Genomic DNA, 26,949 nt, shown 5'->3' with positions numbered 1-26,949 from the left:
TATCATTTTGTGCATTTGTTTGTCCAAATCTTTGTCTGGTTTCCAAGTGGGCACATGCAAGATTAGCCAACTCTACAGAAATTAGCGGGCTCGTTGAATAACACGTTTTTTAATCAACAGATTAAAAAACGTTCTGAAAATATTAATAAATCGTACTGATTTGTTTATGGTGAATTCAAGTGACGCGAATATGTTCCAGATGACTCGGCCTCTAATAGGCCTACCAGTTTACACCACCTATATTGTCTTTCTTTTAAATATATAAACGTAGCCTACTTTCTTAAGATTTACGATTTTAAAATATCACTATTGCGTGTCAAACATTTTGACAATCACAAACTAACCATCTAGGCCTATCGCTATACATTATAAACTATCACGATTTATGTGGCTTGTCATTTTACAGGCTAGCTAGAATATCAGCTGTGTAATTTGTTTGGAAAAGTTTTTTTTTTTTTCCCCCGTCATCAGAAAGCTCCAAACTATGTGAGAGTATTTCACTAGTGGTGTCTCAGTGGCATTCTCATAAGGCCGGTCAGTGTCCATTTGAAGCCAGCAGAGGGCAGTACTGGAACATTCTCAGCAATCTATAACAGATAATGAAATAGCAATAAAATAAATGTTTCTCATCCTACAAAAGTCATTTCTTCCAGTAGTAGTGGGAGACTATGGTTTGATGGGATAACTCGTTCATAGTTCACGATAATGCTATCATAAAATTGTAAAATATCAGATATTAATGTTTGCCCTCTTACCCCATTTTCATTGAGTCTATTAAGATTTTTTTTTTAATGGATCAAACATGTCGAGGTGAAGTAATTTGTAACCTTTCTTTGCAAAGATAAAAAATAATTATATATATATATGTAGGCCTATATGTATATGTATATATAATTATTTTTATCTTTGCAAAGAAAGGTTACAAATTTCATCACCTCGACATGTTTGATCCATTAAAAATATGTATATATACAGCGGGGGAAATAAATATTGAACACGTCATCATTTTTCTCAGTAAATATCACCAGATGTTGTTAACAACCCAAGTAAGCCATACATACAAAGAAACAAACAAAAATAAGTTCAGAAATTAAGTTATGTGTAATAATGTGAAATGACACAGGGAAAAAGTATTGAACACATGAAGAAAGGGAGGTGCAAAAAGGCATGGAAAGCCAAGACAACTGCTGAAAACTTACAGTAGTTAAAAAGCAATCCAGCCCCCTGTCAGTGGAAATTAATAACAGCTGGTTCAGTCCCAAATGATGGCCTACAAAAAGGTCTCATTGCCAAGGTGTCACACAAGACACATCTCATGATGGGTAAAGCGAAGAGCTGTCTCAAGAAGACCTTCGCAACCTAATTGTTCCAACACATAATGATGGCATTGGTTATAGGCGCCATTCTAAGCTTCTGAATGGTCCAGTGAGCACTTTTGGGTCCATAATACGGAAGTGGAAAGACAATAATTTCACCATAAATTTGCCTCGACCAGTGCTCCTCGCAAGATTTCTGACAGAGGAGTGAAAAGAATAATCAGAAGAGTTGTCCAAGAGCCAACACCAAGTTGTATGGTGTTTTTAGGGTAATGTGCACTGCCATTTCTCCTCCAAATATGGTGTGTATTATGGCATCCAAACAGTTCAATTTTGCTCTCATGTGACCACACTATATTCTCCCAGTATTTCACTGGCTTTTCCAAATGTCGTGCAGCAAACTTTAAATGAGCTTCAACATGCTTTTTTCTTCAGTAATGGAGTCTTCGTGGTGAGCGTGCATACAGGCCATGGCGGTGGAGTGCATTACTTACTGTTTTCTTTGAGACAACATTACCTGCTATCTGCAGGTCTTTTTGAAGCTCTCCACAAGTGATCCTTGGCTCTTGGACAACTCTTCTGATTATTCTTTTCACTCCTCTATCAGAAATCTTGCGAGGAGCACTGGTCGAGGCAAATTTATGGTGAAATTATTGTCTTTCCACTTCCGTATTATGGCCCCAAAAGTGCTCACTGGACCATTCAGAAGCTTAGAATGGCACCTATAACCAATGCCATCATTGTGTTTTGCAACAATTAGGTTGCGAAGGTCTTGAGACAGCTCTTTGCTTTTACCCATCATGAGATGTGTCTTGTGTGACACCTTGGCAATGAGACCTTTTTGTAGGCCATCATTTGGGACTGAACCAGCCCACTAAACATTGGACGTCGGATAGACGTGCAGATCATGTCTATATTGGGTCCGTCGGTCCATGACCAATTCTGGACATCTATTCGACGTCCAAACTAGGTCCACTATTTGGACGTCCAACCATGACCCAACTTGGACGTCATATTGTCGTTCAACATTGGACCTTTGAACTGGGTAATTTTTTTGGTCGTCTATGACAGGTGCAGGAAATTTACATGATTACTATGTAATATTTTTTTTTGTTACAAATATCAACATTGTTATTATCAACATGATTAATACATATGAATACAGATTATTTATAATTATTTAAGATCATTTTCCAAAAACTCCATTTGATCGTCTCAGCATCAGTTGATAACTCGAGACGCGTACAAAGGTGTGATGCTGTAGCTCAAACAGTAGAGCGGTGGCACTTGTAACGGTAAGATTATGGGTTCGATTCCCTTAGGTGTAGAGCGCTGCTAGCCAATAGGAACGGAGGAAATTCCAGGGAGGCGGGCCAGAAATAATACACCAAATTAGAGGTTCGATTCCCGTCTCGGCCACAAATACCATAAAATGAATTGGTAATAATTTTTAAATCTAGATACACTTTAAGTACGATTAACATATAATGAAAGAACTTTGTGCACAAAAATAAAATAAAACTTGTAATATTTGTTCTTGTGTAGGATGTAAAAGATGTGCAATTAACTTAATAATCCTTTACATTATAATAATAAGGTATAGTTATCTTTAATATAGAAAACATTTGAATGTGAATAATTGAAAAGAACATTTTGATAATGTTTTAGACCTTTATTTGAGATATTCACATTATATTTGTAAAACTATGTACAGAAATCCAATATATATGAAATATAACCAATAAACACCAAATAGAGAGTTTTGTTTTATTTATAGTACAGATATATACATATTATTATATAAAACTGAAAAAGGTAATGTATTAAATACTTATAGATTAAACAACAACAACATTAATAATAATAAAATCTAAAATTATGGAGAACACAGGAAAAAAACAAGAAATATTTTAAATTAAATAATTATGTACAGAGTTCAATATTAACAGTTATTATTATTTAGTGTTTACACATCTGAGCAATAAGTCAATAAAATTAACTTTAAAAACATACTAAAATACAATGCAAACAAGGACAAAACTTTTGGTATTTTAGTGAACAAATGGAAATAAATTGAACAATTTAAAATGATAGATTAAACAACAACAATAATAAAAAAATCTAAAGTTGGTGAGAACATGTGGCCTGATGGTCCTTTCCTGAAAGACACTTGGGCTTTCCCAGGAAAAAAGACTGTTTTCTTCATGATGCTTTTCTGACATCATAATGTATTTATTAGCTTCTCAGCATAAGCATGAAAATACTTAAAGTGAAATAAGACAGTTAACTAAATCATCAGTGATATATATAAAAAAATAATTTAAATGTAATATATATGTGTGTGTGTGATATTAATTACATTATAGGAGGACCAAACCTGCAGAAATTAAAGATGAATGAATACATATGTAAATGAATAAAAAGATAAATAAATGTGATAATAGGAAAATAAATAAAGGAATAAACGACTTTGATAAAATAAATATGATTTATTTTTAATCAAATTCATTTTTGTATTTTTTTTTCTTTATTTATTTTCTGCTTTTATACATATGTACATAAAAAAATATTTATTTGTTAATTCATTTTTATATTTGGTAAGCAAGACCAACCCACCTAGTTATCAAGCATGGCAAAGAAATGTAAGAATAAATATAAACATAAATAAAATTTAAATAAATAAAGGTTAAAATAAATAAATCTGGAAATAAATACATATTGGAATAAATAAATATAAATGAATATATAAATAAATAAAATTAAAAAGAAAAAAAAAACATTAAAATATAAAAGAAAAAAATTATAAATTGGGGGGGGGGGATAATGCGTTTATTCCTTTTTTTATTTTCCTATTATCACATTTATTTATTCATTAATTTTTAACAAACAAAGATACTCTTATTAAATAACAGCTGTATTTATAACGAGAAGTTTGGTTTACTGTTTCTTAACATCACAAACCATTCAACACAATTAACAATACGATTACATGATAATATACATGCAATTTAAATGATAAAATATATGAATAATAATGTATATGCGGTCACCTGAGGCCAAATCTGTCTGCGGGTAGATTAGACGGTAACAAAACAAAACAAGTTTGCTAACAAACAAATATCTCCGATCGTAAAACGGGTCTCCCCCTCGGCCCCTCCTCCTCTGCGAATATTGACGGATGACACAATACGCTTTTTAAATTCCCCGCCACGGAAAAGGCGAAACAGCGCCAGGAAGTCTACGTGTGGCCAAACGTATATTGCATCCGTAGTGTTAAGCACTACCATAGAGAATGAATGGGAAAAGTTAAGGGAAGTTAAGCTTACCCATTTTCGGCTTACCCCCGCGGTGAAACCAATTGGTTTTGTGTGTAGATCTCAGAGCCTAGGCTGCCTACAGAGACGCGTTTTTTTGACGGCCTGCTTATGGGGCGGGCAGCTAGCGGATCGTTAGGAAAGATTAGGGGTCTTACTTTTTAGGGGTGCTTCAGCACCATGCTTAAGCTATTGTTATCCAATTATTTGAAATCACTGATACAACCTTTAAAACTTGGAAACGTTTTACCATTATTCATTGTTTGGCGGCTGCTGGTCTTTCAAAGAAGGGAAGCAAATTTTTGGCCTACATCATAAAAATTGTCCATTTATTTATACCGTACTTAAATTCTGCTCTATGTTCCTTTTCAAGAAAATGCTCTGTGACCCTGTCGTACAACTAGGTGTCGTTTCCAGTGACTTGACCAGTGTCTTCTCAATGGCCAGCAGAGTTAGGTGTAATTGCATACATTTAATAATATAATAAAGGTATAAATAATAATATAATAAAGTATAAAAATACTACTACTACTAATATTTTGTTATTATTTTAATAATTATTTTTTAATTATTACAAATAATAATATAAAAAATATATAATAAGTAATAATATAATAATAAAGATATAAATAATTGTGTGAAATGTATTATGAAAATTGGCTAGCAATTTCGACAAGTATGCATACAATTTTATTGTAGGAAATCACTGTCAATCAAAAGGAGATGCAGCCTTTCGACAGACCCTCCAATCATCACGCAGAAGCCCGGCGTCTAGGCCAGCCCACTCCTCCATTCACTCCCAGAGACGCCGAGCGTCCGTGGGCGGGACATAATCGCAGCATTTATCCAACTAGTGCAAAATGCCCGTGGAAAATCAGTTTTTGTGTGTGTTTTTAGTAATTGTTGGTTTGATGTGTTTGAGTGCTGAATTACACAGCAAAATTTCAATGACATTTTTATTTGTGCATGGTAGAAAGCACACAGTGAACTCCGAGAAAACGCTATGCTTGAGCAAACAGTTTGTGAATAGGCAACTACAAATGATGCCAGTGAAAGAGACTGTGAACGCAGTGAATAGGATATGTGTAGTTGGTGAATAGCATAGGCTACTATTACACAGCCGCGATAACGTTAAGCGCACCAGAATGAAATATAATATTCAGAAGTAAACAGCATAGCTGACTTACAGATGCAGATAACATCCACAAATGAAGCGCGTCGATTCAGGGAGCAGTGCAAAGTGCCCGTGCAAAATCAGTTTTTGTGTGTGTTTTTAGTAATTGTTGGTTTGGTGTATTTGAGTGTTCACTGTTACATTTACACAGCAAAAGTTCAGTGACTTTTTTATTTGTGCATGGTAGAAAGGAAATACTGATACTGACATACAATACATGTGGAAAATTGAACTACACGATTCAGGGAGCAGGCTACAGTGAATTTAGAGAAAACGCTAAGCTCCTCTGCTTTCTTCGGCCCTCTCTGTCTCTGGTCCTGGGCTGTGTTCACTCAGTGTGCAGTGTGAGAGGGGGAGTGGCCAGCGGCTAGAGTGGCAAAAGCCAAGGATATATTTTGCATTTCTAATCCAAATGTCAAACTTGGCACTGCACATACTCATGCCCGTAGCAAGACACCTGTCAAGTTTGAAATCCATCGGACTAAAGGTTCGAGAGATATGTGAATGACACACACAAACACACACAAAGAAAGACGTTCCGTAATTTATAGATAGATATAATATACAGAAGTAAACAGCGTAGGTGACTTACAGATTCAGTTAACACCCACAAATGGATAAGCGCGACGATTCAGGGAGCAGGCTACACAGTGAACTCCGAAAAAACGCTACACTTGAGCAAACAGTTTGTGAATAGGTTATTCAAATGATGGCCGTGAATAAAATATAATATTCCGAAGTAAACAGCGTAGCTGACAGAGTGTTTACACCTTGCAATCTTAAAGAAATCCCCTTCTGCTACGTTTCAAAACACTTGATGATTTTATTGGTTTGCCCTATAGTCCCAGACCCAAACTTTCAAACAATGGGTATCCATTATAGTAAATTATGAATTATTACACGGTTAAACTATGAAATAACCATCATCACTTAATTGTCCAATTTATTGGGCGGAAATTACTTTTTGCCTATAATAAAGCCTTAGCAAAATATCAAGGTAAATACTATACGTGATACGTACACTGATGAACGTAGCTAGTAAACAGATTTTAAACTTGAGTTTGAGTAAAAGTCATCCTGGCCCAAAGTGCCCATAGTTGAGGAAAAATTCATCACAACTGAAACTTTTTTTTTTTTTTAATGCTTAAAACAATACACAAGTAATAACAGATAACAACAGAATACAAAAACAACACAATGGGAGAAATAATATAAATTAACAAATTATGACATGAAAAAAGGAAAAAGAGTTACAAACAGATAATGTTTTTAAGGCTTTTTTGTTCTCAGACAACTTAATTGAGAAGAAGTATTTTTCAAGCTCTTTCACAAATATAAGAAAGAGAGGTTTAGCATTTAGATATTTATATTTATGAATATGGAATCACAACTGAAACTCAAAACCGAAAACCCCGACCCTATGACGTAATGTAAATAAAATGGCAGCGGCCTCAGCAGTGAAAGGTACACGCTTCCGTTTGCTTTGGCATCTTATTACAACCACTTTTACCTGTTGCGCTCTCTTTGTGATACAGTAAAGTTGATGAATTACCGTGGAGTTTAATTCTTTTATTATGATCATCAACAGCAAAGACGAACACGGCTTTATTATGGGAATTGTCATAGAAACGAATCATTTCCGAGGACAAGAACAGCTCTGATTACCAGAGTATCCGAGTTGTCATCTTGTAGCGTTACCTACTGACACGTCCTGACCGCAGCACAATTTTGTAAGTAGGCAAATCTGGTGTTTGTGATGTCCGTCATATCATGATATGATATGGCCAAATCTTGACGCTAACGTTACAGATTACTGTGACTATGTGATGGATGAGATGAGCTCATGTAATTACGTTAATTTACACGCTAACGGAAGAACAAGGAAGAAGAGATGACATAATCAAATAAGAGTATGTGAGTTTCATTTATCCCGGAAACTCCCTGCCAGAATGGCTGAAATAAAGTGTTCCTGTGAAAATGAGCAAGATTCTTCGGACGACGGGTTGGATGAAACTTGTATTTTCTGTAGGATCGCAAACGGCGACGATCCATACACTGAGATACTGGCGGAAGTAAGTTGATCTTTGTCGTAGGAAATATAGATAACCGAGATTGGTTCCGTGACCGATTAAATGAATGCTTCGAAAATCTGATACGTGTGGACAAATTGTGCTTTACTTTTTTACTTAGTAATTATTTACTTTTTATATTTACCTTATTTAATAGTTTTTCCATTTATTTAATAGGGTCCAAAAGTTAGTAAAAGTCTGTACATATACACAATAGTGTAACAAAATGACATTTACTTTTATCAAGTGTTTACTTTTATTTAGGGTTTCCCTCTGTTTTCAGGAACATAAATTATAATTTATTATACTTATAATACAATTACAAATAATGTACTTTAAATGTCAAGGTAAATAAAACATGAAATGTGATTCTTTGACAGGATGAGGAAATTGTTTGTTTCAAGGACATTGATCCGGGTGCACCTCATCACTACCTGGTTATACCAAAGCAACATATCCATAGCTGTTTGTCACTCCAAGCAGATGATATAGGTCTAGGTAAGATTATGTCATTTTTGAAGTTGCATTTGACTAAAGTGAGTAAAGCTGTTTTGCGAATGGCTTCTGTATTTCTAGCCCCAGCAGTATCAGTAACAGACAGATAAATGAAGAATTGATCCCAGGTTTATAAGCATATATATGAATATATATATTCATTCTCATGATTGTATTAAGAGATGATAGTAAACATTTATTTTTAATAAAATAAACCATTAACACAGTAGGTTTTTCAGTAATCTAAATGTGATTGTCTTGGGCAGTTAGGAGGATGGCAGACATGGGAAGAGATGTGCTGAAAGCCATGGATGTCAAAGATTTTGAAGACATCAGGTATATATTCTATAACACTACTATTACATTAATCAAGTGTTTATTTGGATGAAGCCGTTATTAAATGAGAACATGATTGTATTTTAGTCTAGGTTTCCACGTGCCTCCATTTATCACCGTCCCCCACCTGCACTTGCATGTTCTTGCACCTTTCAGTCAAATATTTATATGGTCAGAGGAAAAGTATACAAACTTCTGGTACCTCACTGTGAGTAAACTAATATACTTCTATACTGCCATTTCTTATGATCACTCTTGGTCGCATACGAGTTCTCATTGTTTCTCTGTGTTATGTCTTATAGGAGGAGAAGTTGCTTCACCAACTGACGAAGAAAAAAAAGTCGGATGATCGGAAAATTATATGTAATAAATGCATGCAGCCATGTGAAACTATGTGAGCTTTATGACAGAAGAAACTTGAAATCACAAGACACTTTAGTTGAGATCAACGGTCATTGTTAATTTCATTGTTTGGTTTCAGCCTCAAAAGCCAGCTTGTCACTTTTTTTATTTATATGTTTTTTTTAACCCTTAAGTATTTTAAAAACTGAAATGGATGCACTAGAATAGTCAAGTACTATTTATAAAGTGTAATCTAATCTATAATCATTTGTTATTAAACGGATGAAAATGTTAATTTTGTGTTGTTGATTGTTACATATAATTCTGTTGTGAAAGATTTATACAGTGAGCCATAAACATAGCTCGTTAATGGATTGTCTCAGCCAGGACTTCAGGGTGTCACCTTTTCATGCGGTGTTCATGTCACGTGCGGCACGTATGGTATTTTTTAGGAACAAGGAAATGTTATGTGAGAAACAACTGTTAATGGTAAATAAAATATGTGTAAATGATCTAAAAAAAGAGTCCAGTGCCTTTTAGTCATGCAGGCAAAGTAAAATGTGAAATTTTATATTGTGATTATACCACACAAGGCAATCAGAATATTATTTTAATTATTTTAAAACCTTTATAGAGAATGCGAACCTACGTCACGCTGCGTTGCATGCTGGGGCGGCGCAGCCATCTTGGCAGGATACATTATCCGTTGCCATGGTTACTTCAACAGTGAGGCCAGAGAGAGAGAGTGGCTAGATATTTGCATTTTGCGATACGGCGCAGTTTCTTGGGAATAAATGGGGAAGGAGGAAGCGAAAGGAAAGGGGCTCTATGGGGAGAGTCTAAATAACAACGACAGGCAGCGTTATTTAAAGAAACTGCTTGACAATAAACTGACAGCATGATTGCAAAAGCAACACATTTCAGCTCCAGATCGCCTTTTATTTAACACAAACTCGGCTCATAACATGGACGCAGTTATTGCATGAGCAAGAACAATGTAACGTAAGTGTCTAAAATATAAGCACACAGTTCAATTAAATTAGCCTGGATGCCAACCACAACATTTGAGGTCGGGCAGTTCCGCGAAGGTCGGTCTGGACCACTGATCTATATATAATGACATTATATAGATCAGTGGTCTGGACTTTTTTTTTATTTTTATTTTTTTTATTACAAACATTTCAAGTACAATGTAATAATAATAAAATAAATAATAAATACAGAAATGAAAGTTTATAATATCAGGGCAGTTAAAATTTTTATTATTTTTATAAGCTTTTTGTTTTGTGATCTCATGTTTGAAAGAGTTTCTAAGTATACTGTGAGATCAGTGTTATAAAAGGTAATATAGGGGGGGTTCTTTTGAGTTATTTTTGTCTTATGAATATAAAACTTCACCAAAATAATTAAAAGATTAATGATATAATTTTGTTTTTCAGAAAATCCGTTGTGGAGCAACTATGCTCGAACCAGAGCTGTTCGGACCATAGACTGTAAAAAAAATAGGTCAGGGCGGGCTTTATACGACGATGGACAGATGATCAGCAGTAACGTAATCATCCACGTCACCAAAAAGCGCTTGGGTGGAATTCGTTTACAATAAAGATGACAGCCGCTGGAGAATTGAGATGTGTAGATTCAATACATTCATCCAATACATGTCAGTCGTGTTTGAAATGACTTCTGTGGTTTCATGTTGCTTCTTAACACAGAGTGAGAATATTTTATTTTATTAAATTATATGATACAAGCTATGTTGATTAGCATTGCATTAAAGGGTTAGTTCACCCAAAAATGAAAATTAACCCATCATTTACTCACCCTCAATTCCTCCTAGGTGTATATGACATTCTTCTTTCAGACGAATACAACCAGAGTTATATTAAAAAATGTCCTGGTTCTTCCAAGCTTTATAATGGGAGTGAATGGCTGGAAAAAAATTTAAGCCCAAAAAAGTGCATCCATTCATGATAAAACAAAACCCTCCATATGGCTCCAGTGGGTTAATAAAGGCCTTCTGAAGCGAAGCCATGGGTTTTTGTAAGAAAAATACCCATATTTATAACTTTATAATCTAAAATAGCTAGCTTCCGCCAGACAACCGTGCGCATACTATGCAAGTCGACTTGCGTCACAACAGTAACCCGTGGCGTATGTATGACGTAGGATGTAGGATTATCGTAAGCTTAGACGCCTCTCGCGGTTTAAACAAATAGGGCTGTGCAACAAACTGAAGCTCCTCTTCTATTATAGAAATCCTCCGACATTTCTCTTCAAACTTGCTAATTCGCGACCGGTGTTTTTTTTTTGCTCTTACCTCTGCGCTTCCGTGTTCGTCATTACGCTGTGCATCGGGTCAGGGGTTAGTCTTCCACCGTAAATCGATGCGTACGGCTGTCTGGCGGAAGCTAGTGATTAGAGTTTATAAAGTTTTAAATATAGGTATTTTCCTTACACAAACGCATGGCTTCACTTCAAAAGGCCTTTATTAACCCCCCTGGAGCCGTGTGGAGCACTTTTATCATGGATATTCAGTTATCATGGATATTCAGTTCTCAGCTCCACACACACAGGAACCCAGACCAACCTCTCCCACAGCCAATAACCTTCTCTCCTCCTTCTCTCCACTAACCGAGGAAGAAGTATCTAAACTTATCCTCTCCAGTCATCCTACCACCTGCCCTCTAGACCCCATCCCCTCACACCTTCTACAAGCCATCTCTCCCACACTTCTTCCAGCACTCACACACATCATCAACTCATCACTCCATACTGGCATTTTCCCTAGCTCGCAGGCTCGGGTAACTCCACTGCTTAAAAAACCAACACTAAACACATCTTTTTTGTGTTTTGTGTTTTTTTGAGACCTGTCTCTCTCCTACCATTCATTGCAAAGACACTTGAAAGAGCTGTTTTCAACCAAGTAACATCCTTCTTGTCTCTGAACAACCAGCTGGATGTCAACCAATCCGGCTTAAAGAAAGGGCATTCAACTGAGACTGCATTACTGTCGGTCACAGAAGCCCAAAGGATTGCAAAAGCTGCTTCCAAATCTTCAGTTCTCATTCTCCTGGATCTGTCTGCTGCCTTCGACACTGTGAATCATCAGATCCTTATGTCCACCTTTTCATCACTGGGCATCACAGGAACTTCCCTCCACTGGTTCGAGTCTTATCTCACAGGTAGTTCCTTCAGGGTCGCATGGAGAGGCGAGGAATCCAAAGCACATCAACTGACCACAGGGGTTCCTCAGGGTTCAGTTCTTGGAACCCTCCTCTTCTCCATCTACACCACATCACTGGGACACAACAGGCACATGGTTTCTCCTACCACTGCTATGCTGATGACACACAGCTCTTCCTCTCATTTCAACCATATGATCCCACAGTAGCTGCAAGGATCTCAAGCTGTCTGGCGGACATCTCGACATGGATGAAGGAACATCACCTGCAGCTCAACCTGGCAAAGACTGAGCTTCTCGTCCTCCCTGCCAATCCATCTCTACAGCACGACTTTACTATCCAGCTAGATTCATCATCAATCACCCCATCAAGGTCGGTCAGAAATCTTGGAGTAATATTGGATGACCAGCTGACCTTCACAGATCACATTTCAAAGACAGCTCGATCATGCAGGTTTACACTGCACAACATCAGGAAGATCAGGCCTTTCCTAACTGAGCATGCAACACAACTTCTCGTCCAGGCCCTGGTCATTTCTAGGCTTGACTACTGCAATGCTCTTCTGGCTGGACTTCCAGCATGTGCAACCAAACCTCTACAGATGATCCAGAATGCTGCAGCTCGTCTTGTCTTCAACGAGCCAAAAAGGGCCCACGTCACTCCTCTGTTCATCTCTCTGCACTGGCTACCACTCGCTGCTCACATCAAGTTCAAGGCATTGACACTTGCTTACAGATCTATCACAGGGTCACCTCCCTCCTACTTTCACTCACTACTACGAGTCTACATCCCTACCAGAAGCCTACGATCGGTCAACGAGCAACGTCTCGTGGTTCCATCACAGAAAGCCACAAAATCACTTTCCAGAACATTCTCATTCACAGTTCCATGCTGGTGGAATGCTCTCCCCACCCTCATCCGGAATGTAGGATCCCTGACAACTTTCAAAAGACAGCTGAAAACCCATCTCTTCCGTGAGCACTTAACCTCATAAAAAAAAAATAATCCTTTTTCCTTCTTCCTTTAAATCCTCCTTATGCTACTCTGACCAATGCCTGAACTTCGTATTTTAAGCACATCTTGCGTTGTTTCTTCACGATGACTCGCTTAATTTAGTCCTAATTTGTAAGTCGCTTTGGACAAAAGCGTCTGCTAAATGACTAAATGTAAATGGATAAATGCACTTTTTGGGGCTTCAAATTTTCTCCAGCCATTCACTCCCATTATAAAGCTTGGAAGAGCCAGGACATTTTTTTATATAATTCTGATTGTATTTGTCTGAAAGAAGAATGTCATATACACCTAGGATGACTTCAGGGTGAGTAAATCATGGGCTAATTTTCCTTTTTGGGTGAACTATCCCTTTAAACACTCACATCATTCTTTTGAAAATGCCTGAGATAGCTTGATGAACACAGATATGTTATCGCTATCATGTGTTTGTCTTCATGTTTCATCAGTCAAAACTTCTCTATTTGCATGTTATTATATCCATATAAGGCATTTCCTGAAACATCATAAGTTTAATACTTCTGTGAATCTCACTTGTGGACTTTCTGGATGAATCAGTATGTACTGGGCTTCCAGTATGAATGAAACAGATGACATGAGAGTGTTTAGCGCTCCATATCGCTATCATCTCCCCATTTTGGGTAAAAATTGAAAAATAATATTTAAGTACTTGTAACGTAGTTACTTGAGTAGTTTTTAAGCAAACTACTTCAGTCATATTATTTTTCAGTATACTTCTACTTGTAAAAAGCAATACTTTTACTTAAAGGAACACTCCACCGTTTTTTGAAATAGGGCTTATTCACCTTCTTTCCTACATTTAGATAGGTGGGCAAATGCATTTTTGTCTCAGTGCATGCATTGTTTTAGTTTGACAGGGTCAGCGCTAGCTTAGCTTAGCATAATGAATGGAATCCTTTGTTGCCAGCTAGCATGTCCTGAGTAAAAGTGATATAAAAAATAAAAAAACACCTAATTACTTCTTGTGGCCTGCGTATTCACAACGAGTACAAATAGTTAACACTAGGTGATTTCCTAGGCAGATATTGACTTATATATTAAGGACTATATTAGGGGGAAGCACAGGCGAAGCACTGCTACTTGGGCGTGATATCTCTGAGCCCAAGTAGCAGTGCTTCGCTTGTGCTTCCCCCTAATATAGTCCCATGTCAATATCTGCATAGGAAATCGCCTAGTGTTAATCTGCATCGCTATTTGTACTCGTTGTGAATACGCAGGCCACAAGAAGTAATTAGGTGGGGGTTTTTTTTTTTATATATATATATTACTTTTACTCAGGACATGCTAGCTGGCAACAAAGGATTACATTCATTATGCTAAGCTAAGATAGCACCGACCCTGTCAAACTAAAACAATGCATGCACTGAGACAAAAATGCATTTGCCCACCTATCTAAATGTAGGAAAGAAGGTGAATAAGCCCTATTTCAAAAAACGGTGGAGTGTTCCTTTAAGTTAAAAAAAGTGTACTCTTTCCACCACTGAGCCTAATTTAATACGAAATAATTCATTAAAAAATTTAAATGTATCATAGGCCTAAGCCTACCTATCGATATTTACTGATATACTAATTCTACTTGAAATACTGCAAAACCCAAAACATTTTCTCACATGCTTAATAATAAAGACAAACCAAATAATAATTACATAATATAATATATTTTATTGAGCTAAAATATTTATCTTATAAACCTTAAGCACATTCCTTCAGAAAAGAAAAACAAATTGACAAGAAAAATAACATGCATTGGCAAAACATGGCAGATGCTTGGCAGATGGCAGATATTTCATGTAAAAGGGTCTAGAAAGTGCATATTCAATTAAACCACCTTAGATGTAATAAAAGATATAACAATGTAAGATATTAATAAATAGCCTATCCTGCAATATAACATCAGATTAAAAGCTCTTTTGCCTTTATGTTAACTTTTACTTCAAACACTGGGTGTGAATGTGATTTCTAGTATACTGTAAACGTTTACAGGTATTAATCTGCAAATGAAAAGATGTCGTCATGAAGGCATGCAGTGAGGACTATGTGTTGTAGTGGAAGTCTTTCATTTTCTTTGGCTTGTTTTACTTGTTGGCTTACTTTGTGGAAGACAATGGTCCTGAAATACAGAAGTCAGCAGATACTGCAGGCCTCCAAAAGTCCACACTGTTCACAATCGCTCTGATCAGTTTTTTGCACACGGAAAGCATCCACAGAACATTTTCTTGAATGGGTTGTTTTTGTCATGTCTCTTTGCCCGTTCCAGTTTGACAAGGACTTCACCAAGCATAGCATCAGTTTTCTGAACATTGTTTAAGATGTAGTCTGTCATGGGTCCTTGTTCCTCTACAAGCATAGCCACGTCCAGGAACACTTCATGAAGGCTCTTGATTCGGCTTTCTAACTCAAGCAGGTCCCGATGTCGACTCTCGATCTGGTTGAGCGCAGAACGAGCCGTTTTCCCTTCTGATATGACGTTATCGTTGAAGATGTTCCACTGACCATTCTCTAGCATCTCTTCAATCTGGTCACCTGACACGTCTCGGCCCACGATCTCCATTTGCCGCTGAATGTGACGCTTGCACGATTCCTTGTGACTCATCTCAGCATCGTTGTAATCGGTTATTGCGTCTCGGAAGTTGTTGCTTAGGCTGGTGTACTGTGTTCGGGCGATTCTTGCCACAGCAGAGTTGATGCCATGCTCCTCTTCAAGCTCTTTGGCATGGGCATCCATTTTTTTTAGACGTGTCAGAACTTCCTCACCACGGGTCTTGATGTCACCAGCGATGACATTGGCGTCATGCTTTACGTGTGTTGTACGAGTTGGTTCGCTAAGTAAGCGTGTGTTTTGGTCCCTGAGACGCTTCACCTCCAGACGGATGAGCTGAATCTCACGCCTAGTGTCCTGAGCCTCATCGAGCACAGACTCCATCTCATCGCTGTTGTCATAAATGACGGCCTGCTGGGGGAATTCCTCCAGGTCCACATTGCTGAAAGACTCTGAGTCCAGCTCTTCCAGATCACTGTTAGACTCTGAAATGGTCTGAAGATGATCCAGTCTGTCCCTCATGGTTGCTAGAGGGGAGAATGAACAAGAAAGGACACCATCTGATGTAGGCAAAACAGTCTAAAACAATTTAGCATAACAATCCCTCGTGTAGCCTAGTCGTTGTTTTCAAACCCATTTTCCTTCTTTGTGTACCTTCTGAAACTGACTCTACAAGGGGGAGATAACACTTCCTTGTGAACACTGAAAAAGTCACACGTCTAACAAGTTCATCCGTGAAACTATTTCTGTCTAGCGTCACTCACCAAACAAGTTTGAATGGATTGAATTGATAGTTCAGCCTTTGTTTCGTCATAAATATAGAGTTCTCTCTGATTACGAATATTTTACTAATAAATGTATGAATAAGATATCTAAAAATATTCAACTGAATTTGAGTAACTAAAGATTTACAGTTTAGAAGATAAGAAGGCTACATAAACCTGTTTTTCTAACCTTTTAAAAGACAATAAACAAGATTTAATGAAATTTCCGCAAAGCAGCATTTTACTATTTGTTTTCATTGGAAATTAATTTTATAGGCTACATTTTTAAGCAACATTCTAACGAATATATTTCTTCTATGAATAATTCTCTATTAAATTGTAAAATAGAGGCTGAACTCACCAGTTTAACTTATGTCGATATGTCATCTGAAGGCTGCAGCTCCATCCTCACTGCAGCTGTAATGGGAGGTCGGGGGAAAGGAATGCGCGTTCCAGGGCGTAACTTTGACGCCAAACCTGTTCGCTCAATAGAATGTCAGACGTGTGTTTCGGTAACACGTGACATAATCTCTATTTATTTTGCGTCAAGTGACTGAATTCGATGTCGTCTTCATATCTTCTGTCATATAGGTCTAATAACTACATTAGTGGTCTGAGTGGGACTCTGACAATCATGATGCAAAGATAGCCTATTTATAGATTCAGGGATTCAACAGCTAGAGCAACTTCGATCAATTTAGAAAGCATAGGCTACTGACAGGGAAAATAAGGATTGCTTATAGGATGCTTTAACTAAACAAACAGGTAGCTTCGTCGGTTAAATTGATATTTGTTCGCCACACTAAATGGCCTACGAAAAATAGGCTATGTAAGCAAGCAGGTAGCAAAACAGGACACTAAATAGCTATTTTTCTACTAATACTTAAAATTAATTGTAATAATAGCCTAACCATTAGGCTATAGCAACCCATTAGTCGGAGAATAAATGCATTTTAGATGTTAGCATACCCTATAGACTAAGTTTTTAGTTTTTGATTGATCTATATTTTTCAAAATAAACTTTGTGATGACATTTAGCCTACGGTGAATGATTTTCTGTGTTTTTTAAGCCTTCCTCAATAAATTGTGTATTCTCTCAACGTTAAAATCTTTGACACAATCAGCACAGGTGCAGTAGACTTAAAATGTACAATAGCCTACATGAACGGCGATAAAAAAAGAAAAGCCTATTTACAATAAAAAGCCTCCTGTGAGCCATCGTGTAGCTTTTTTATTTTGTTGTATCGCTTTAAGAAACGTACAAGATAACAAATAAACCTCAAAAAGACAGCTTAATTCAATTTTAAAGTCAAAATAGCAGCAAACTGAATAAAAAACAACAACATAAACCTGAAGAAACCTGAAGAAAATAATAATAAATAAAAGAACAAAGGGGGTTATCATCAAAAAAATACTTTAAGAAGATTACATTATTTAAGGGCTTTTTTTGTTACGCATGAGTCTTAAATATTCGAAGAAGATCGTTAAATCTGTATGGCAAAATAAGAATGAGGGACGGGTTAGTATCTTACATTTGTTCTGGAGCTGGCATACTTGATCCTCTCATCTCTCAAGTGACGCATCTCTGCTGCCCTCTGCCGGACATTATGATCTCTGCGCAACCTGACTTGGGGCGGGGTCTGTTTCTATTACATCATCACCGATCATCACTCACACATGCGGTGAAATTGGGTGAATGTTTTTTTTTGTTTTCTTTTCTTAGACGAATAATAGCGTGAATTTCGTACCCTACAAAGCTGACTTTGAGAGAAATGCACACAGAAGGACACAATTTGAGGTAGGCCACAGTGATATGAATTCTCAAAGCAGAGCATTTGCGTTGGCATTTTGGCAAACGGCAAATTTTGGGTCTGGTTGTACGTATTTGCAGATATATTAGATTGAACCATTCTTTATAAATGTAGGCTATCTTTATCTCTGACTGAATATAACCAAATACAATGAATACCAATTGCGATTTTGCCTTCTCTTCAAAAAAAAAAAAAAAAACTGCATCATGATGAAGCAGAGCTTAATAGAAACTTACTAAGAGTGAAAAATAAAAAATAATAAGCTGAGCCTGTATTTTTAAACGTGGAGCTAAAAACAAGTCTGTCTTGTCTGACAGGCTTTTGGTGACACAAGTAGGCTACGGCTACGTTTCCACATGGCAGACGTTTTGACGTGCATGTTACATATGACAACAGATATCCTGTTTTTAAGAGCTGGTTGTTGCTACCAAAATGCCTACTGTATATTTTATGTTCATGTGTGTTGGTTTTTCTAATTAATTTACAGAATATATACTTTTTACTTTTCAGTCATATACTTCAGTCATGAGGGACAGACTTGACCACCTCCGAGCTGTATCAGTGTCTAATGAGAGTGTTGCAGAGCATGAATCTGGCCAAGCTCTCCCCCCTTCAGAAAAGGCAAACCATGATGATCCTCCTCAAGATACCAACACCAACCCTGACATGGAAGCTGTCTTTGATGAGGCACAAGAGGCTCGGCGTCAGATTCAGTACATCAGTCTGGAAGTGAAGCGTCTCAGGGAGCGAAACTCGCATATTTTTACTGGTGCGGTCGGCTCTAGTGCTTCGAATACCTGTGACTCGGATGCTATCGCTGCTGGCATCAAAACCAGTGGACAGGAGATGCTTGCGCACCTTCGCAAAATGGATTCCCACGGGAAAGAGTTAGAGGAAAAGTATGGGGTCAATTCACCGGTGGCAAGAATCGCCCGAACACAGTACGCCAGCATAAGCAACAGTTTCCGAGATACCATGGTGGAGTACAACGATGCGGAGATGAGCTACAGAGAGTCCTGCAAGGCATATATTCAACGGCAGATGGAGATTGTGGGGCGAGAGGTCACGGGTGACCAGATCGAGGAGATGCTGGAGAGCGGTCAGTGGAACGTCTTCAGTGAGAACATGGTTTCAGAAGGGAAAACTGCACGGTCTGCGCTCATACAGATTGAGAGCCGTCATACAGAACTGCTACAGCTGGAGAGACGCATTCAGAGTCTTCATGAGGTCTTTCTGGATGTGGCAATGCTAGTAGAACAGCAGAGCTCGATGATAGACTACATTCACACCAATGTTCAGTCAACAGAGGTGGAGGTCAGGGAGGTCCTTGTGAAGATGGAGCGAGCCAAGAGATATGATAGGAGCAACCCGTTTAAAAAAATGTTCTTCTGGAAGCGATGACATGGCCACAAATATCACAGTTCAAAATACACTAAGTGATCCAATATATATATCTTACCAGATATAATATGTTACAGTATAACAGTTTTTTTTTTTTTTATTACCGTTTTATATTTGTTGCTATTTCTTTTTTATGCATTCATCTTCTGAAGGAAAATAAACACATATAATAGTAATTTTGTGCAAGACACTGCCACCCAATAAATATCTCAATAAGTATCACAAATGTTGAAATTTGTCCATTTTTACAGTTGGCTGTTTTGGCAAATAACTTATACAGGGATTCAGAAATCCTATTTTTGTATTGCAAATTATTTAAATACATTTTTAAATTAAGTGTTTATTCTTGGGATGAAATGACTAGTTAATTGTGATGATGGATCAAACTATTTCTTGCGTATACAAAAATGCTATCAGCTGTATCTCATTCTATGTGGATTCATTCAAAGTTTCTTGGCAGATGTCATAAATTAGAGGATAACTTTATTACCCTAATTAGATCACATGTGTCTACCTCATGTGGAACGTGATGTCCCTGCTCACATCTATTAAACCAACACATGCAATAATACAAAAACCTTTCTGACTGTGGCATAGAAAGTTGCTATAGGAGGTCACTATAATACACCCAGAAAACTGTTCAATGAACTTAAATTGAAGGAAAACTCTTCCATGCAATTAGTTGCATGGAGAAGTTTATCTTAATTTAAGTTTATTGAGCCAACAATTTTTATTTGACTGGTGTTTCATCATTATATGCACTATATAGAATGAACAAATAAGAAGAGACTGGTGTCAGTACTGACATTATGGTTGTTACTGAGTAAAACACTCACAGTAATCATAGCTGCTCACAAGCACCACCAATGTAACTAATTCAAAAACATTACAGAAACTCAACATAATAGAACATAACTGAACATTAAACTAACAACCCTTTACTGAAAACATAAAATAACACTTAATCTCCAAATGTTCTCTCCTTGCAGTCCCTTGCAAAGCATGCTGGGAACTCCAGATCTGCTGCTCAGTTTGTTTGTCCTAACTCAAATGGATTAAGTAAAGTTCACTTTTAAATATATTAGGTGGATTGAACACAACAAAGTTAAGTTGTGACAAAATGTTCATAAATCATGTTGCTTTAGCTGAATTGAACTAATTGTACCTGAACAAGAGGCAAAAATATTTGTTTAATGTACTTTGTGTTATAAGATTGTGTTCCAGATGTGCTGCAAATTCTGTTGATTCACCTATAGACACTATAAAAAGTTTAGGATCAGTAAGATTGTTTTTCAAAAGTAATACTTTTATTCAACAGTTATGCAATACATAAATCACAACTGTTTTCAACATTGATAATATGAAGAAATGTTTCTTGAGCAGCAAATCAGCATATCAGACTGATTTCTGAAGGATCATGTGACGCTGAAGACTGGAGTAATGATGCTGAAAATTCAGTTTTGCCACCACAGGAATAAATTATATTTTAAAATATATTAAAATAAATATTTTACATTGTAATATTGTATTTTTGATCAAATAAATGCAGCCTTGGTGAGCATAAGAGACTTCTTTCAAAAACATTTTAAAAACAGATCTCAAACTGTTTGAACTATAGTGTATAGGCTACGTACAAACACAAAACTCATGACACGAATGTGACTGCTGGAACAGGTTAATGTGATGACATCAATTAGACAATACTGTTCCTATTGTGCTGCCTTCAATCATGCTGTTTGAATAAAACTACCATAACTGCCAACAGTGTGACTTGGCCAACTTAGTTTGCTGAGAGTCTTAGGCTAAATGTCTTATCTTAGCAAATGTATGATATATCAAATGAATAAAAATATAACTTATTACAACTGAAATAATAGCTAATGTGTAGTACAGATTTGTAAATAGAAAGAAAATAAGTTAACAAAAAAAAGAGAAGATGTTGCACAGTAGGTGAGTCATTAGTTCTTGCTCAGACTTGTGAATCATTTTTGCATAAATGCTAATTGCGCATTTCCTCCTTGTGTGCATTGCGCGCGCAATCTGTTGGGCGCGCGCTTGACTAGTCTACTAGTCCAGTTCTGCTCGAGATCATCTTGAGCATCAGACAAGACACCGTGACCGCACTGTTTAGCTACTCCAAACCAGGAGCACGATGAGACTGTCGGTCGCTTTTCGCCATGCGCATCGGAGTCACGCGAGCATACGACGTTCACGCGCCGGTGTCAAAGTGTTATACCCGGAGAAGAACAGATTCATACCTGACAATATCGCTGTTTCTTATCTATCGGTTCGGGAAGCAAGTTCGACCAGCGGCACAACTGAAACGGTAGCGAGCTTTAAAAGTCATCCACGAAAAAACGATGGACCGCTGAATGAAAGTGCTGTTGGGTAAGAATAAAACACGTTATTAAGTCCCTAATCGGACAAAACTTAAATGTTCTAAAACACGCTGAATAATTTAGTGATTGTAACAGTTTTGTTTGGTTCATATAGCGACTTACTAAAGTAGCTATTGTCTTGGTGTTGATTTGTTTCCACGTGCTACCGGTGTCTGGCGGCCAGCTGATGTAACTTCTGCTTCCCAGTAGTCTTCCGTCTTTATAGACGTGTATACATCCTTTATGCACAATTAACGCAGGCTACATATCCATAACGTGTTACTGTCTGAAATCTGAATTAAATTTTGCTTCCAAAAAGTGACTTTTAGTTTTAACTAAGTTTGAAAGCATGTCGTTATTTTTAGCCTGGTGATGTGTGTCCTCATTTAACCCGCGCTCCTGGTGGGCTGTGACAAAACTGACTTTCTTCACATATTTAAATATGTGTGTGTGTTTGTGTTATCAGAAATAACCGAATTTTTTTTAATTTATTGAAAATGTCATGAATTAAAATAACTAATAATGCACCCTTTTTATATCAGTTTATTTCATGTGGACCCTGAAAATTATGGAAGGTAACTAAGATCTACTAACAAAGTTGAAGCTATGTTTATTATTCAAAAAAAGGTAAAGCAGGATTTACCATGAACCGACATCTTATATACATCTTCTAGATAAAAACAAAAATTTACAAAAACAGTTTGAGGTCATTTTTTAATTTCATTAAGATTTTTTTTTTTTTTTTGGCTCCTTTAGAGTTGAAAGTTAAAAGGGTTAATACATTATTTTAATTATTTAGACCATGGGAGTGTTGTTACAGTTACACCATCAATTAAAAAAATATATAGGGGTGAAATTACTGTCATACATGACCACCACTCCTACAAGTGACAGAAGTTGTAAGACTATAGAAATAGAATAGAAATATAAAGAATTTCCTGGACAGTTCTGTTCATTTTAGACATGGGTTTTGAGAAGCAAAAAACAACAACAAACAAAAAAAATTAAAGCAATTTTTTATTTTTATTTGACAAAATACTCTCCTGTGATGAAAACTTGTGTATGTCTGTATTTAGACTTTAGTCATTGCCTAATCAAACCCTACAAGTGACCCCTATGTATCTCTTGGATATCTGTAAATGGAGTCAAAGGTCAGGTAGCTGCTACAAAGGGTTAAAGTAATCGGATGTCTTTGCAGCCAGCCTTACAAGAGATGCTTACAATGATGCAATAGACTCCTCAGTAACTATAAGATAAGTTTATCTGCTACTAGTTAAATGTGTTGGCTAACCTGCTTAAAATGATTAAATTCAGCTGAACAAAACTAATTACTCCTAATGTTATTCTAATATTTTTTTTATTTAATTTGTCTTTATTGGTCAGACAGCACAGCAACAGGACATCGGTATAGTTGTTATATGCTGCATGTGTGTGCCAGCATACGAGTTTTAAACTTGCACAATCTGTTGTGCTTGAGTATTTCGAGCAGTTGAAGATCTACTTGGAATGTTAAAAAATCGGAGAAAAAATATTTGATTTTAGGTAATGTTAGAATTTATTGTCTTGTTTGGCCTAAAACTTGTAGCTAATGCTCTATTTGATCTGAGGTTCAAGATGTTGAAGTGTCATTTGATGTTTGATGCGTGGTTGACATTGATTTTTGGAGCAGAGCAGTCAGCAACCAAGTTGTTTAAAACGCTTATCAACAGAATAAGCTTGATAAGTTAAAAAAAAAAAAAAAGTTCTGCCCTGTTATTGGCAGTTAGTGAACACGCAGAATGCTACTATTGATGAAATATGCTATGAAACCACTGAGTTGAATGGTTAAATATATTTGTTTCCATCTCATTTACAGTGACATTGTTCAGAGGAGCAGAGAAGAGCTCAAAGCTATTAGAGAAACCAACCCAGGCCTCAAACCTACGCTTGCGATCATACAGGTGTGACTAGAGAGCATATGTGTGTATCTGTCGGTATGTGAATGAATCTCAGACACTGAAAGCTGGTATGTTTTTACTTATGATAGGCTGGTGAAGATGACAGTTTGCTGGAGGTGAATAAGAAGATGGCTAGAAAGGTATAACTATTTGTCTTCTCATCTGTTCAACACCACTATTTTCCATGTACAAATACACACATGCATTTTGAACAGTGATTTATTGAAGGGGTCAAGGTTTAGCTGATCAACACTCCTGCTGGTTGATGCTGTTATTAGACCCTCCACATGTGTGTGTATGCATGTTCTTGTATGGTTTATGACTCATGAGGACATGTGTATAATGACATGGGTATTACAATGTAAACGTGGCTTATTATGACACTTCTTGTGTCCTTGTAAACCAAATTACTTAATAAACATACTAAAGTGTTTTTTGAAATTCAAAAAAATGCAGAAAGTTTTCTGTGGGAAGGGGAACAGAATATACAGTTCGTACTGCATAAAAACCATTACGCCTATGGCGGGTCCCCATAAACCACATATACAAGTGTGTGTGTTTGTTACAAGTAACATGCACATTTTCAATTACATCATAGTAGTTTTTCTATTGACCGATTGCGTCTATAGATATTATGTACCACCTTGAATTTGTTGTGTTTTGATTGTGTCCACACAGATCGGCTTAAACATAATGCAGATTTGTCTTCCACACCAATGCACAGAGGAGGAGGTCAGTGATATTGCTAATCTATAATGCAATAAATAGCTTTTGTGAATAAATGCATGTAACTGCCAGTGCAGTTCTGTCCCCTGAATTTTTGCCTCTGTTCTACAGGTGATCGAGGAGATCTTGCGGTTAAATGAGGATTCTCTTGTTCATGGCATTTTTTTGCACCTTTCTCAGTCCTTCCTCTCCAGAAGTGTGTGTAATGCCATCAAGCCCCAGAAGGATGTGGATGGGTAAGCTACAGTTTTGTAGTTGAAGTGTGTAAACGGGGTCCAAAAAGAACTTTTTGTGGGTAATTTGAGAACTTATTCACTGTAAATATATTCTATCTGACATGATACTGTATTTTGCACGTATTTAGTAAAAATCTTTTTTTGTGGGTAGTAACTGTATGTTTTCCACACAAAGACACTTCTGTTTGTGCATGTGTTTGCAGGGTCTCTGACCTTAATGTTGGCCGTGTGCTGTTGGGGGATCAGAGAGATGGCTTCACCTCACCTGTTGCTGGAGCTGTGCTGGAGCTACTTGCCAGACATGGTGTGTTATGTTTGTTTATGCGTTTTGGCATACGTTGTTAAAATACATACATGGACGTTAAAATGTCCAAAATGTTTCACTGACATATAATGCTAATTCTACTGAATGTAGTGCCTCTTAAAGGGATACTCCACTTTTTTTGGAAATAGGCTCATTTTACAACTCCCCCAGAGTTAAACAGTTGTGTTTTACCGTTTTCGAATCCATTCAGCCGATCTCCGGGTCTGGCGGTACCACTTGTAGCATAGCTTAGCATAGATCATTGAATCGGACAAGACCATTAGCATCTCTCTCAAAAAAATGACCAAAGAGTTTTGATATTTTTCCTATTTAAAACTTGACTCTTCTGTAGTTACATCGTGTACTAAGGCCGACGGAAAATGAAAAGTTGCGATTTTTCTAGGCTGATATGGCTAGGAACTATACTCTTATTCCTGCGTAATAATCAAGAAACTTTGCTGCCGTACCATGAGTCCAGCAGGTGTAATGATATGACACAGCGCCTGAAAATAGGTCTAATAGGTTAGACAAACTTAGTTCCAGTCACGTTGCAAGTTACTGAGCTGGGGACTATTTTCAGGTGCTGCGTCATATCATATCATATCATATCATATCAGCTGTTATTCCAGTCTTCAGTGTCCCATGATCCTTCAGAAATCATTATAATAATTGGCTGATTTGGTGCTCAAGAAACATTTATTATTATTAATGTTAAAAACAGTTGTGGTACATATTTTTTTAGGACTATTTAATGAATAAAAAAGTTCAAAAGAACAGCATTTATTTAAAATAGATTTATTTTATTTTTTTACATTAAAATATTTGACTGTCAATTGATCAAATTAATGTGCTTCCTGAATAAAAGTGAAAAAGTTTTGTGACCTTTAAATGGTAGTGTTTTTTTATAGTGACATAATGCTTGAGTTGAAGTTTTTGGGGAGTTTTTTTTAGAATCTGTTTAAATTTACAGCATTTACATTTTTGTTTCTCGCATTTAGATGCCCCATTGGTTGGCAAGATGGCAGTGCTGGTGGGTATAAAGGGTCCCCTGAAGGTGACTCTTCAGTTCTTGCTGCAAAACAATGGCATGATTGTGAAGACCTGCCAGTGGAGCTCAAAGCACCTGCAGAAACGGGTAAATCAGCTGCTACATCTGTGGGAGATGGGTTTTTTTCTTCTTCTTTTAGGTCAATTTTAATGCATATTTTGCTATGTGTACCAGCAGGGGGCAGTGCTGCTTTATTTCATGATGGATATTTAGATAAATCATGTGAGGCTAATTGGATTTCTTTCTTTCTTTCTTTCTTTCTTTCTTTCTTTCTTTCTTTCTTTCTTTCTTTCTTTCTTTCTTTCTTTCTTTCTTTCTTTCTTTCTTTCTTTCTTTCTTTCAGATCATGGACTCAGATGTGGTGGTATTGTTAAACACAGGCCACAAGGGCCTCCCACCCACCTGGTTAAGACCAGGGGTGGCGGTCATCAACCTTGGCTCGGCCCTAATGGAAGGTATATTTCTTCAAAGTAAAGCTGTAATGCTTGGCAGACATTACAACAATTGATTTTTTACATATCTGGTATATGTAAAACATTCAGGGC

The 26,949-nt window shown here is 36.9% G+C and overlaps 4 protein-coding genes across 8 annotated transcripts in view; 3 read left to right on the top strand and 1 right to left on the bottom strand.

Annotated features, from left to right (window-relative positions):
- Positions 1-7,231: 7,231 nt before the first annotated feature.
- Positions 7,232-9,561, top strand: LOC311305086 (adenosine 5'-monophosphoramidase HINT3). Of its 4 annotated transcripts, XM_084432569.1 has the most exons (7): positions 7,232-7,268; positions 7,393-7,534; positions 7,681-7,876; positions 8,254-8,371; positions 8,635-8,704; positions 8,792-8,912; positions 9,007-9,561. In XM_084432569.1, the coding sequence occupies exons 3-7, from the start codon at positions 7,754-7,756 to the stop codon at positions 9,100-9,102; spliced, it is 528 nt and encodes a 175-aa protein (XP_084288695.1). In that variant the 5' UTR covers positions 7,232-7,268; positions 7,393-7,534; positions 7,681-7,753; the 3' UTR covers positions 9,103-9,561. The 4 variants fall into 4 exon arrangements, with proteins under 4 accessions (XP_084288695.1, XP_084288694.1, XP_084288692.1 ...); XM_084432568.1 differs by having other exon boundaries at positions 7,232-7,534; XM_084432566.1 differs by having other exon boundaries at positions 7,241-7,268; positions 7,393-7,876.
- A 5,442-nt stretch (positions 9,562-15,003) lies between these two features.
- stx11b.1 (syntaxin 11b, tandem duplicate 1) lies at positions 15,004-16,976 on the bottom strand. Its single transcript, XM_084433399.1, has 2 exons — positions 16,925-16,976; positions 15,004-16,326 (listed from the first exon to the last, which is right to left on the bottom strand). The coding sequence occupies exon 2, from the start codon at positions 16,319-16,321 to the stop codon at positions 15,437-15,439; it is 885 nt and encodes a 294-aa protein (XP_084289525.1). The 5' UTR covers positions 16,322-16,326; positions 16,925-16,976; the 3' UTR covers positions 15,004-15,436.
- A 1,240-nt stretch (positions 16,977-18,216) lies between these two features.
- Positions 18,217-20,347, top strand: stx11b.2 (syntaxin 11b, tandem duplicate 2). The gene is made up of 2 exons (XM_084433295.1): positions 18,217-18,361; positions 18,885-20,347. Exon 2 carries the CDS (start codon positions 18,900-18,902, stop codon positions 19,773-19,775), a length of 876 nt encoding a protein of 291 aa, XP_084289421.1. The 5' UTR covers positions 18,217-18,361; positions 18,885-18,899; the 3' UTR covers positions 19,776-20,347.
- Positions 20,348-21,582: 1,235 nt separating this feature from the next.
- The window catches only part of mthfd1l (methylenetetrahydrofolate dehydrogenase (NADP+ dependent) 1 like), a 35,498-nt gene continuing 30,131 nt past the window's right edge, over positions 21,583-26,949 (top strand). Inside the window, exons 1-8 of one of the 2 annotated variants that reach the window (XM_084432561.1) lie at positions 21,583-21,725; positions 24,009-24,093; positions 24,180-24,230; positions 24,769-24,822; positions 24,928-25,052; positions 25,256-25,356; positions 26,355-26,491; positions 26,748-26,859. In XM_084432561.1, the coding sequence (XP_084288687.1) occupies positions 21,712-21,725; positions 24,009-24,093; positions 24,180-24,230; positions 24,769-24,822; positions 24,928-25,052; positions 25,256-25,356; positions 26,355-26,491; positions 26,748-26,859 (679 nt within the window). In that variant the 5' untranslated portion in view covers positions 21,583-21,711. Of the gene's footprint in view, positions 21,726-21,795; positions 22,164-24,008; positions 24,094-24,179; positions 24,231-24,768; positions 24,823-24,927; positions 25,053-25,255; positions 25,357-26,354; positions 26,492-26,747; positions 26,860-26,949 lie in introns of those variants that run through there. The other variant, XM_084432560.1, reaches the window with a different exon arrangement.

The sequence above is a fragment of the Rutilus rutilus genome, assembly GCF_951802725.1.
Source record: "Rutilus rutilus genome assembly, chromosome: 15".
Lineage (NCBI taxonomy): Eukaryota > Metazoa > Chordata > Actinopteri > Cypriniformes > Leuciscidae > Rutilus > Rutilus rutilus.
Note: the sequence above shows the minus strand (reverse complement) of the source record. Positions and strands in the feature narration are given on the sequence as shown.

What these genes read in the sequence shown, in the direction of transcription:
- LOC311305086 (XM_084432569.1), top strand. Translation starts at nt 7,754, where the DNA reads ATGGCTGAAATAAAGTGTTCCTGTGAAAATGAGCAAGATTCTTCGGAC. An exon ending in ACACTGAGATACTGGCGGAA is followed by an intron (nt 7,877 to 8,253) that starts GTAAGTTGATCT and finishes ATTCTTTGACAG; the next exon opens with GATGAGGAAATTGTTTGTTT. An exon ending in AGCAGATGATATAGGTCTAG is followed by an intron (nt 8,372 to 8,634) that starts GTAAGATTATGT and finishes TGTCTTGGGCAG; the next exon opens with TTAGGAGGATGGCAGACATG.
- stx11b.1 (XM_084433399.1), bottom strand. Translation starts at nt 16,321, where the DNA reads ATGAGGGACAGACTGGATCATCTTCAGACCATTTCAGAGTCTAACAGT.
- stx11b.2 (XM_084433295.1), top strand. Translation starts at nt 18,900, where the DNA reads ATGAGGGACAGACTTGACCACCTCCGAGCTGTATCAGTGTCTAATGAG.